Raw genomic sequence first — 13,078 nt, 5'->3', positions numbered from 1 at the left:
AGTTTATAATTTTAAATTTTGTATATCTTAAAGAAGGAAGTAGCCCATGAAACTATCTTGTGCTGTTAATGACTTTTCAAATAATAGGTTAACATAATTTCACCCATAATTAAACTCACTCGATCTAAAATATGTTACTCAACTATCCAATACACGTTTACTTTAAATTATACATATCTCCAACTTCATGTCATATATCCACTTTTCTAAAAAAAGAGTAAAAATAAATAATGCTTAATTTTTTTTTTTCATTCTCTTTTACTTTTGTAAGAAGTTAACCCTCTAGCAAACGATATTAACGAAAAATTAACGATTTCGTTATTTAAACTTTTGATGCTAACTTTAGCAAAGTTTTTGTACAATTACAATCTACTAGCACAGCCTTGTATTGTGTAAAGTGTTATTTCATTTATACTAAATCAAAATAAAAAAATGAAAAATAAAAGAAAAAGCATATAAAGAAGTGTAGTTTTATAGTATTATGCAGCAAAATCCAACTATTTAATTTTAGACAATTTCTGTAACCGATATTTCTTTAAAAAGTATTTTAGATTTTATAATTTAAAAAGAAAAATTAAAAAACATATTATTTGAAATAATTTTGAAATGTAATTTATAATGTATTTTGAATTATATAATTTATAGTATATTTTTAAATTGTAATTTATTTTGGACATGGAGACGTATGAAGACCCAACTTTCCAAGGTTCTTTAGTGTTTACAGTGTAAATTATGTTATCAAATGGTAGGGTCTTTTTCCCTTAAAATTCTTCTAGCACCCCATCAATTTTAAAAAAATACTATTTTATATTTTTTTTAATGACTTTCAAATTATCTTTTTCCAAAACATATTTTTCAGAATTTATAAAATGTATTTTGGAAAACGTAGATAAAATTTTCAAAACGTACATAATATATTTCTGTATTTTTCAAAATAACTTTTCAGAGTGTGTTTCTGGAAAGAGTTAAATGAAAACAAATTAGATGCAGTATTTGTAGGAAGAAACACTCATTAACCTTCAAAACTCACACCCATGTCATTCTCGTACTATTTACTATAAATATTCTTCTTCAAACCCACCACGCTCTCTTGTAGATAACGTCGATGGTGTCAATTTAGGGAGGGACAAGCTTGGTACAAACTTCTGAGATACATAAATTCTCATAGCTAAATTATTTAACATTTTATAAAAACTCTTCATTATTTTTATTTTAAAAATATGAAGTGTTTCACTTAACTATTCATCCTCCCTGTCAATTGGTATATATTTTTTCAACTCATATTTAAAACTCAAAAACAATATTGAAACATATTTTATTCACTAGCTTAACAAATATATTACTTAAATGAAACTTAATTACTAATAAAAATAAATTTTAATTAAAAATTTCATCTCCTTATCGAGAGATTAGGATGATAAAATAGATTAGGTTTAATTAATTTATAAGCTCGCCACAATTTTACAAATTAGGTTGGTATTTTCACTTTAACATGGATTTGTCAACTTATTCTTTCAGTTAAAATTTAAATTAAAAAATAATTTAAAAAATTAAATTAAAAAATAATTTAAAAAATTAAATTAAAAAATAATTTAAAAAATTAAATTTTGTGTATATACATATATATAGTAATATTGTAATTTAATTAATTACAAACTAAACTCTAATTATTAATTGTAAATAATTAATTTAATCTGATTTTTGAATTTATTTAATGAGAGAAATCAGTTACTCAATTAAATATTTTATAATTAGATAGAGTTTAAAAATATATATATTAAAATAAAAATAAAATTATAAAAAAACTGACAAATTGGAGCTATGAGTATATCTAACCATGACAACAAGTCTCCGCACCATTTTTCACATGCCAAAAGAAGCCATGTTGCCACCTACTAAGATTACCCAAATTTTAAAAAATATTAATTCTAATTTTACGCTTATTTAAATTTTTGCGCATTTTAAAATCCTATTTTTATAATTTTAACCTATAACCTAGTATTTTCTAATTTTTAATTTTGCATATACGTATCTTATTTCATTTTATTTAGTTAAATTATTTTTTGATATCTTGAATGAATATGATTAGAGTTTGGTTGAAAAAATAAATAAAATACATATCAATTTGAGAATTAGAATAAAAATTATATTTTAAATTTTTTGAAAAGTTAAAGATAAAAATTATGAACTGGAATTTAAAAATCAAGTGAAAAATATGATTGTTGGACTAATAATTTTTTCCCGAGACTCACCTGAAAGAAAAAGAAGAATTAAAATGTTAAAAAGAAAAAGAAAAAGAAAAACCACTTAGTCATTGCTACTACTACTACTGCTGCTATAGTACAGTGTGCTACCGTGCTATGCTTCTAATGATTTCAGCGTAAGTGACCTGGTTTCTCCCATCTTCATCAGCATCGCTTTCTCTTGCATCATTTTGTATTGTAGCTACCTTCTGCTCAAATCAAATCAAAACTAAATAATTATTAATATTATATTGATCGATACAAACAGACATATTTAAGCGTAGATCCAAATCGTCTTCTTCTATCCACTTGTCGATCGCGAATTTGGAAACCCTAGCTCGCAGATCTGATCTCACTTTGCTCCATGGCTATGGCGCCTCGCAAACCTCGCGAGCGTGAAATGCTGTTCGACTCCCTCATCGCGCTCGTCTTCATTCTCGTCGCCTGCGTCGACCTCTGCGACGGTGCCACCGTCGTCGACGTCTACCGCCTCATCCAGTACGACATGTCCGGCGTTCCCTTCGGATCTCGACTTGCCAGCCTCAATCATCACGCCGCCTCACTCCACTTCTCTCCGCACGCTGATCTCTCTCGCACCGTCCTCCTCATACCTCTTCGCGAACTTAACATGTCTTTTGTTCAAGGTTCTTCTTCTCTCTGTTTTATTTTTCCTTTTTTCAAATTGTAATTTTAGGTTTTATTATTATTTATTTTCGGTTGATTCTGCTCAGACTTAATTGTTGCGCATGACGTAATTCGGAGTTGCGGAAGTTAGGAACGGTGTTTGAGAAGTGGCAGAAGTGTTATTTCAGTGTCACTTTAAATTGGTTAAGATGTTAGGCTTAGTAGTCTGGTTGGAAGTAGACATGCATACCTGTGAAAATGTCCTAGGGTGCGTTTGGGTAAACGAATTAATTAAGCACTTGCTAAATGAGTGTTTTTAATGTGCAATCATTTATGTATAGCTATTTTCATAAACTATCCTGAAGAGTTGTGGAAATGAGCTAAAAATCAGCTTACAAACATATCATAAACTATTTTGTATTGAAACACTTACTCTAGTGATTCTGTCGTAAGATAAGCCCAAACAAGCTGTAAATAAGCTCTTCCAAAGGCATCCGTAGTAGCTTATATGTTGTAGGTTTAGATATGGAGAAGCTCTTGTTCTCTAGTTAAGCAAGAAAAGTTATATGTTTATTGTTTTTATAAAATTGATTAGTTATTGCTGTGTTTGCCCTGATGTTATCCATTTCGTTAATAACTTGATCTGTTTTATTTTTTCTAGTTGAATGCTTAACATTTCTTGTCCTTGTAATTTATATTGAGATCTTTATTTGAAGAATGCCATTTTGTCTCACTTGTTATTTAACAAGATCAAAATCTTGTGACTGCAATATGGCAGAATATATTTCAGAAAGCAAGCCTCTTGGGGGTTTAATATTTTTGCTTCCCCGGATGTTCAGTTTTGAAAGCAAAGATGGTATGGGAAATAACCATCGTGATGGGCCACTGAAGAATGTACTGGTGGAACTTGAACAAATACTCATACACGCCAACTTACCGGTAAGTAAATTCCAAACAGCTTTTCCTTTTTGTAGACTTTTTCTTGTCTTTTTTCTTCTGGAATTTTGTAGAAAATAAAATATTTGCCAACTGGAAATGAGGAAGCGACAGTTAACTAATTTGTTTGTGAATTGTGAATTCTTTTTTCACGTAGTTGTTGGTGATTTTGTGATTTTATTCAGCTACTACTATGTTCTCAAGTTAATTTATATCTTTATAGTGTTTTATGCAGTGATTAACCAATTAAGCTGTATTATCCTTCAATCACTTATAAATAAATTTATTGTTTCTGTCATTCGGTGGTTTGTTTGATGAAAAAGGCAATTGGCTTTGTAAGAGTTCCACCAATGTGACGATGATTAAAGACTTTGGATAGCCTCATAATGTGCATGTTAAACTTGTTTGGGTTTCAAATATCATCACATGCATACAGTGGTGTTCCATATAACTTTAACATTCACTTGTAGCAGATGGTTTATTTATTGAGTTTAATCTTCATACACCTAGTGCAAAATATTTTTACTCTGTCAATCATTAGTGTGCCGTCAATCATTAGTATGCCGTCCTGGTCCTAATCGGCATTAAGAGGAGGCCCATGATGTTATGTGGTGTGCGGCTGACAGCTTCAGGATAAGTCCGAGTTGGGTAAACCTCAGCACCTGGGGTTAAGTCTAGGGAGACCCTCGTAGATTTAAAAGTAAATTACAATGACAACCTCGTAGATTTTTTCAAATTACATTTGCTCCTTCTGCCTTTTTTACCTTTATAATGGCCTCCCTTATCAGTGAGTCTAAGGGGAGTGTTTCTAGAATTTAATGCGATGCACATGTAATGTAAAATGTGTGAAAATGTAATTTTTTTAATACTAGGGTGTTAGTGTAATTTATTCTTCTTCTTCTTCTTATTATTATTTTTTATGTGTGAGAGAAAATAAAAGGCCCACATCTTTGAATTTAATTGTTCTTCCATTAATCAATGTTTTTCCCATTTCTCTTAAGTGAAAAGATTTCGAACTATTTTTTTCTTTAGTATGTGTGACATGACATAGTAATGTGAGGAAGTATGTCCCCTTCAGTTATTTTTTTGTTCCCCCCCTCCTTTATAAACCATGTACACTCGTGTCATTTTGTGAGAGATGTAACTTTTATGGTGCTGCATCTTGTTGCAGTATCCTGTTTATTTTGCATTTGAGGATGACAATATTGATGCTGTGTTAGCTGATATCAAGAAGAATGATGTTACTGGTCAACCTGCTACTGCAACAACTGGCGGGTGAGTACAAATCTTGAATGAAGAATTCATTGCTTTAACTATATTTCGCAAAATTCTCTAGATGGTCAAAGCAAGTGATATGGAACTTAATGGCTTGACTGATTGGATCGCAAAATGGAATTACCTTTTATATTTCCAACTTCTAGGTGTTACATTTTGTGTTATTGAATACCTTATGTTCTATTTGTTTGGATTATGTTTCAATTGTCTAATTCATTTCATAATTGCTGCTTTTGTCTTATATTTTTAATTCTCTTTTCTGGACTTATTATTGTAGTCACTTAATTTGCATGTATGTTAGAGTTATTGTATTACCAAGTTTATTTTTCTCTTGGAAGTAACAGTTTGAATGATTTCTTTCATTTTTTTTTGGATGTTGCAGATACAAATTTGTTGTTTCAGCCGCAGAACCAAGGAAAGTTGTTTCTCCACCCATTACAAATATTCAGGTGTTTGTTCAACCTTTTATTTATATAAATGCAATGTGATTGGAACGCTAAATCAAACTTACGTTGTATACCATAAATTTGTTGCCTTCTTTTTTCTGTTCTTTTGTTTAAATTCTACTACAACTGGTTCAGTGTTAGTTATAGTTACAAAACCCCCAGCTTGCTGCTATAATCATTCTAGGAAGCCTTGAGAAAAGATCTAGAAAATTTTGAAGAACCTTGGCTGGGGAAGCCTACTGTGGAAGATTATTTTTTAAAACCTCACTATCCAAGTTTTGGACTAAGTTACAAGGAAATGGTTCACTTGGAAGATTGAACTGGAGATCTCACTTGCTACACGGATGTTGTGTCTCAATTGTTTTATAGGGGTCAATCAATATGGGAAAGAATCTGCTACTTTTTGTGTTTTAGTGTGTTTCCCTTAGGAATTCTCACATAGAAGTGCAAATATAACTGGATAACAGGTATAAATTGCGTTGAGTAACAGTGTAGCTGCATGTGTCAGCAAAACTGATTAATCTTAATTGGATAATCTTCTTGTATCATTCTTTTTTTCATGCATTTTAGTTGCCACTTCAGTGTTTGATAACATTATTAACTTACAGTATTAATAACTCATTTAAATAATGAAGTATAAATATAAATATAATCTGCTTCTTGTAGTATTCTTTTTCCAAGATGAATATAATTTTCTGCATGCATTATAGTTAGTTACCACTTCAAAGGTTGATTGCATTTTGTAAACTTATAGTAACCTGTTTAATAATCAACTATATGATTGTGGGTCTATCAACACTTTTAAGAGAAAAAAATATGAAATGAGCTTCTCCACATGAAATTAGCTTACGAATAAACTAATTTATATAACCTCTCTCGTTATCTTCTTTAAAAGATGATTTTTAACTCATGCATAAACTAACTTTAGCTTATGGAGAGTTTTATTTCATCTTTCCTTCTTATTTTATTCTCCTGTAAGTGCTTATGGAGAAATTTACCCAAACCAGCCCTATGATTTGCAAGTTCCTTCCTGATGGATTATTTCTTGCATTGATCTAATTTTCTGACTTCTTATACCCAAACCAGGTCTACTTTTTTTAATTGCTTAAATTATGATATTCTAAAGCTTGTGCAAGTAGCAGATTAGTTATAGATATTGAAATGTAAAGTTATGAGTTATATTTAAGCATGGAGAAATACATCTTGATAAATTATAACAGTTGAAAACATGTTCCACACGCATGGTTATCACAGCTTATGTATATCCACAAATGATTTCCCTTCTATGTACGATTCTCTATTACACAAAAAATACACACAATCTGTCTTCAATCTCATTAGTCTTTTAAAATTGGTGTTCTTTAAATAGAACTTTTGTGGATGTACTTTTTATATGGTTGCAGGGATGGTTGGCAGGACTGAAGACAGATGATGATGCTCATCAATTACCCACCATTGCGATAGTGGCATCATATGACACCTTTGGGGCTGCTCCTGTATGTTTATGAATTTTACCTATAAAGCCAAACTGTTCGAAATCATATGATTATTATGTTAAAATATCTGTAATTGCAGGCATTATCAGTGGGAAGCGATAGTAATGGAAGTGGCATTGTGGCTCTTCTTGAAATAGCTAGGCTGTTTTCTCTCTTGTATTCTAATCCAAAGACAAGAGGACAATACAATCTGCTGTTTGGGCTAACATCTGGTGGGCCTTACAACTACAATGGAACTCGGAAGGTGATATATCATATTTGAGAGTTCATTTATTTGCTGACAGTTCTGTAACACGTGATCAACCTCCCCTTCTGTTATGGATTTGTTACATAATTCTACGTTTTTTCAGTGGCTTCGGAGCTTTGATCAACGTATGCGTGAGAGCATTGACTATGCTATTTGCTTAGATAGTATTGGCTCTTGGGAAAATGAATTGTGGATTCATGTGTCTAAGCCCCCAGAAAATGCCTTCATTAAGAAAATTGTGGAAGTAAGTGAATGGTCACAGTGGCGCAGGCTTTACTATAATGGATTGACTTGCAGTTTTATCTTTTTGATTTCTAATGGAAAATATTGGTGTAGGATTTTTCAAGTGTTGCAGAAGAATTAGGCTTTAAAGTGAATTTGAAGCATAAGAAAATAAACATTTCCAATCCTCGAGTAAGTGATACATTCTCAGTGTTCTGTTTCACTTGCCTAGATCTTTGGTAATTTATACTTAGCTTTTGCTCAATCTCAATTTGATTGTATGTATTTTCAGACAATTGCCTTCGGCACATTATTTTAGTACAGTGGCACTACCATACCATGTACAATCACCTTATATATGGTTTACATGTTTATAAAAAAAAGGTCTGGAAACTAAGATGTATCTGTTCTTCTAATTTTCATTTTAATCTGATGTCAAACCATTGTATTTTATTTCTTAGCTTTCCTATTGAACCACACTTACTGCTCCTAATCATCTTAGTGCTTCATATCTGGATGAAATATTTCCTGATAGGAAGCACATGCTTCCTGCATTTTGTCTAAATGCTACTTCTAATATTAGTTATTAAAGATGGTCATCTGCTGTAGGTAGCTTGGGAGCATGAACAGTTTTCAAGGCTGAGAGTTACTGCTGCCACTCTATCTGGACTCTCTACAGCACCTGAATTGCTAGAAAAGACTGGTGGTTTGGTTGACGGCAGGTTCATATCTAGACCTAAATGCCAGAATTTTATTATTTCTGTAATTTTTTGCTGACTGAGCTTCTGCAGGCATTTTGTTAATGAAGCGACTATTGTCAGAAGTGTGAAATTAATTGCTGAAAGTCTTGCGGTAAGACTAAGTTTACCTCAAAAAACTAGAAGTCAATGTACATTCCCCCTCCCGAAAAAAAATATTAGGAATCTAACCTATCAATGTACTTGTAATTAATTTTCCTTCCAATCATTTGGCATAAGAAGAATCACAAGGGAATGTTTTGTTTGTTTGTTTGTCCTGGGCACTAGTTCTTAATATACTTGGAAAATCTAGTATTATTCATCATATTTGTTGTAGTGAGTGTGCATTTCTATTAATTTCAAAACTAATATTTTTTATGATTTTGTGCATAATGTTTCATGTGAATTTGTTTGGTAGATATTTGTTTATATGCACTTGGTCATTTGCATCTGCTGATGCTTCTATTGGGACCATTTGACTTCCTGCATGGTGACATTACTTTGCTTCATTATATGGTTAAGAAAAACATACTGAGCCAGAATAATTTTACTCAGTTATTTACCCTTGGATGAATATGTGGCCCTTCCACTTCGTCTTATCCAACAAACCCCCTTGAATCGAGCTAATTAATGCCTGTTTAGCACTGTGCATGTGGATGAAACTCTTCCATTAATGACGTGCTGTTTATTGCGCATAATATCATTTTGCATTAAAAGTTTGTGATGAGATTTTGCTTAGTTAATTCCTTGGATTTGCAAAGTTTACACTCTAGTGTAGTTTGATTCATTCAAACTTACAAAACTAATCACTCTTGGCACAGATTTTGCTTCCTTTCTCCTTCCATCCTGGATTCAAGTGTTCCACCTTATCTTTCATTGTCCATCTTTTAAGTAAAGGCATGAAGTTTGTAAATTTGAACATTGTTGGATTGATATTTGTTTTAATTATATAGGAATTGTGACAATGTCAGTTGTACATATGAAAGATGGTGTTTAGTATCATAAAAATATTTTTTGAAATTCGAAGTGCTCATTTCATTGACATTTTGGGTAATCCTTACTGAAAGATAATCCTTGATTTTGTGTGAACCTATTATTTGTCAATTTTCTTTTTTTAATTATTGCGTTTAAACCTACTGTCAAATTATAGTTCAAAATAAGAGCTCTAAACATAAAATTAAGTTACTTTTTCTAAAGAGATTTTCAGAAAATATGTCTGGTCTACGTGTACCTTTCAAGAATAAAAACATAAAAAAGGGTCAAACACTGCCTTTGTTGATTATTGCAAACTGGCTTGATCAGCGAGACTAAAGCTAGATTATTTAATAGATGCTCTTTGAATGATCCTCTTAAAGAATTTGCCCAGTAATAAAAGTCACGTTAGACATGCATTTGATTCTCAGTATCTTTTATTTTTATGAGAAGCCAACTTTGTTGTTTTAAACAGTCTTCTGTTCTACTTTTTGCAGAGGCATATTTATGGACATCAAGGAAAGAACATTCAAATATTTGCTGACAACACTAACTTGGCTGTTAATCCTTCTTATGTTCGATCATGGTTAGATGTTTTGTCCCAAACACCTCGAGTAGCTCCATTTCTCTCTAAAGATGATCCTTTTGTCATGGCACTAAGAAAGGTATTGTTGCATGCTTCTACTTTTGTTTATTTTGTGGAAGTGCCATTGTGACGCATAATTTTTTATCTTTTTTCAAGTTAAAGGATCACCCCTAATACTATGGTTTCGATGTGGATCAGCTGAGTGAATCTCTGTAGCTTAAGAAGCACAGATATGACACGAGACACCAATATGACATGATACAGATGTGATAAATTTATAAATAATGATGAAGATACAACAAGACTACCATAGAACATACAAAATTAGTCTAAAATTAATGTAAATAAAAAAAATCTTAAATCACAAGAAATAATTCATGTTCTAAAAATATGAGCTACATTGTAAATATAGTAAAATGCTTTTTGATTTATATAATTATCACGGTGTTTCAATTTGTATTGATGTAAAATAAAATAATAAGAAAACAACTGCAATTATTACAAGCGTCCTTGCAATGTCCAACATGACGTATACAGTGAGAACAGTAAACACAGATTGTCGGCAATTTAATTTGTGGCAATATTCAAATGTATGCAGTTTTAATTTGGGTTGATAAGGGAGATTACATATGCCAATATTGTATAATGTTTCTGGAGAAAAAAGGCCTAAAATTTACTTGTTTTTTACTAGAAAGTTATAACGAAACTGGATTCGAGTTAAGTTCAGGCTGCTTATTCCTCAATTCTCGATACCTGGAGTTTCACTCCTGTACTTACCTAGTGTTTTTTATACACGTATATAGGAATTAGAAGATCACACTGACGAGGTAAATCTGCATAGAGATGTGCTAGAGGGGGTGTTTACTTTCTATGATTCAACCAGGGCAAAGCTGAATATATATCAGGTATTTGAAGTTATTTTCTTTGCACCATGTTCTGTATATAAAGCTTGGCAGTTTGAGCAGCTGAATCTACCTAATGAATCATTGATAGAGTCCTGCTTCTTAGACGATCTTATCTTCAGTCCCGAGCCCTGACCATGTTTGTAATTTAGTTTTTTTCAATTTCTTGAGGGCGCAACATTCTTTTGGTTATTTGACTGACCTGTTTGCCCATATTTGTTTTGAAAGACATCTTTTCCTGATTAAAAGGAGGGAATTTTCACCATAAACAAATTCTATAATATTTTTCCAATAAATGCATGTTTGGTTGCTATTCTTAGGAAATAAGTCTATTCAAAATTTCTTTGAAGAAGCTTGTCCAAGAAATTCTTTAATGCTACAAAATAAGTTAAATCCAAACATGCTCTGAAGTATTTAACTTTTAGCTTTGGAGTTTCATGTTGCCCTGAAAGAAATTGTTGTGGTTTTACAGGTTGCAAGTGTGACATTTGACTTGCTGTTGCTTCTAGTATTGGGATCGTATTTAATTGTGCTCTTCTGTTTCTTGGTCATCACCACTAGGGTATCTTTTTATTATCTATCTTTAATCCTTTTGCAAAATTTTAGGTATCCAATTTGTATGGACTCAATCTAACTGATGGTGTTTGACAGGGTCTTGATGATCTAATCAGTCTATTTCGGCGGCCTCCATCTCGAAAAGTGAAAACTGCATAGTGAGTAGCTGGCAGGATTTTGCCTACGTTGTTCTCAATATTTAAATAGTATCTTAGGATGCCAGTTTCTAATGAAAAGTTCTGTAGCGGATTTTTTTCCTGATTGCCTGAAGTTGGTTGCTTTAGTGGTTAAAAACAGTAAGATATTGGCTGTGCGAAGTTAACAACCCCAAAATTTTGATATTTTTTCGCCCCTTTTCCTTTGGCGCATTTTTGTAGTGTAAAAATTGTTTACTAATTTATGCCTTGTTAACAGAAAGGTTATCCGGGTTGTTATAAACAAGGCTTATTCACGTTACTTTGTTTCGGCTCAATAAAGGATCCATTTGGTTATAATTTTTCAAATATAACTTAACTGCTTGCTTAAGTAAATTCATATTGCATAAGGTTGCAATTGGAAAGACCTACTAAACTAAATTAATCTGTTCGGATCGTGTAACCTGTCACCTTGCTAAATGATCACGTATTTACGTTTTTAAAGTGAGGATTTGTTTGAGGAATTTGAAAAGTTAATCTATATCTTTTACTAAAATGGGGGTAATTGAATTGGGGAAAGTCTTTACAACTTTATGGAAGCCTGGAGTTGAGGAGGGTGGTACATAAAATAAGAAATTCTGGTGGTGAAATGAAGATATTGCAAGACATGGTAACACGCAAAAGGAATTATCTAAGCCTTTTATATGTTGAAAAGTAGAGTAGGTATCAAAATGCTAGAAATAAGAAAAGAAAAACAGTGAATGAAACATGATTAGAAGTCTGATTACAAAATATCTCGGAGAGCAAAAGTTATAAGAGAAAAAAAGGCAAGATCTTGATGAAGTTTTTTTTTTTATCTGCTAGATGCAGTAAGGTGCTTTAAGGATGAAGAAGGAGAAAACTTTGAACATAATCATGATATTAAATAATGGTTGAAAAATACTTTTTAAACTTTTCAATGAGGTGCAAAGGTTGAAAGAAAGCGTAAATTTTGGATTAAAGAGGTAAAAAGGACTTTTAGGAGAACACGAATAAAGGTTAATTGGTATAGTTATAACAAATGTATAATGCTAGAGGCTGTGCATGTCGGGGGTAAAAAAATTGGACAAGTTCTCTTTTTACCTCCATTGGTTCATCCTCCATCTCCATATATTTTTTAAATATCAAATCTACCATTAGTTTAAGATTTTGGATTGTTCAATTCAGTATTCATTTAAAAAAATATTCATTCGATCATTTACTTAGCAGTTTGATAGGAACATTAAAATGCTTCTTTATCTTCTTAAATTCCAAATCACATGACAGGCACTGGCACCTCCTCTTTCTTCACACAAATTGCAAATCGCAAATCCAATTTCAATCGTCACCTTTCTTTTTTGAAATGGTCAATTCAAAATCTCAAACCGGATTTAAGATTGCGTACCAATTTGTGTTTTAAATTTACAAATCGGAATGTACACAATATACATTCCAGAAATTCCAGATCCAGTTCGAGGTTCTGATGTGGTTAATCCAATATTCATTTTTTTTATATTTAAAAATTATATGAAGGTGGATGAAGAAGTAATGGAGGTGCATCACAAGTAACATATCTAATACCCAAACATAATAAACAAGTTGATTGTGGAAACGCAAATTATCTGTACAATATATATTCCATTTGTTTGAACGGAAATGATAGTATATTAAGTCTTTCTCGAAAA

The 13,078-nt window shown here is 31.8% G+C and overlaps 1 protein-coding gene across 5 annotated transcripts; it reads left to right on the top strand.

Annotated features, from left to right (window-relative positions):
• Positions 1–2,258: 2,258 nt before the first annotated feature.
• Positions 2,259–11,735, top strand: LOC137829921 (M28 Zn-peptidase nicastrin). 5 transcript variants are annotated; one of them, XR_016517144.1, is made up of 16 exons: positions 2,259–2,380; positions 2,512–2,887; positions 3,646–3,806; positions 4,975–5,078; positions 5,461–5,527; positions 6,928–7,020; positions 7,100–7,264; positions 7,371–7,511; positions 7,604–7,681; positions 7,782–7,873; positions 8,103–8,211; positions 8,281–8,341; positions 9,696–9,863; positions 10,588–10,689; positions 11,159–11,248; positions 11,338–11,735. XR_016517144.1 is itself a non-coding variant. In XM_068636983.2 (15 exons), the coding sequence occupies exons 2-15, from the start codon at positions 2,608–2,610 to the stop codon at positions 11,398–11,400; spliced, it is 1,686 nt and encodes a 561-aa protein (XP_068493084.1). In that variant the 5' UTR covers positions 2,259–2,380; positions 2,512–2,607; the 3' UTR covers positions 11,401–11,735. The 5 variants fall into 5 exon arrangements, 2 of the variants coding, with proteins under 2 accessions (XP_068493084.1, XP_068493164.1); XR_016517143.1 differs by lacking the exon at positions 7,782–7,873; XR_016517145.1 differs by lacking the exon at positions 7,782–7,873 and having other exon boundaries at positions 8,082–8,211.
• The last annotated feature ends 1,343 nt before the right edge of the window (positions 11,736–13,078 follow it).

Source organism: Phaseolus vulgaris, chromosome 11 (genome assembly GCF_051622355.1).
Source record: "Phaseolus vulgaris cultivar YP4 chromosome 11, ASM5162235v1, whole genome shotgun sequence".
NCBI lineage: Eukaryota > Viridiplantae > Streptophyta > Magnoliopsida > Fabales > Fabaceae > Phaseolus > Phaseolus vulgaris.
This window is presented reverse-complemented; position numbering and strand designations above follow the sequence as displayed.

What these genes read in the sequence shown, in the direction of transcription:
- LOC137829921 (XM_068636983.2), top strand. Translation starts at nt 2,608, where the DNA reads ATGGCTATGGCGCCTCGCAAACCTCGCGAGCGTGAAATGCTGTTCGAC. An exon ending in GGTGGTTTGGTTGACGGCAG is followed by an intron (nt 8,212 to 8,280) that starts GTTCATATCTAG and finishes GAGCTTCTGCAG; the next exon opens with GCATTTTGTTAATGAAGCGA. An exon ending in TCTTGGTCATCACCACTAGG is followed by an intron (nt 11,249 to 11,337) that starts GTATCTTTTTAT and finishes GGTGTTTGACAG; the next exon opens with GGTCTTGATGATCTAATCAG.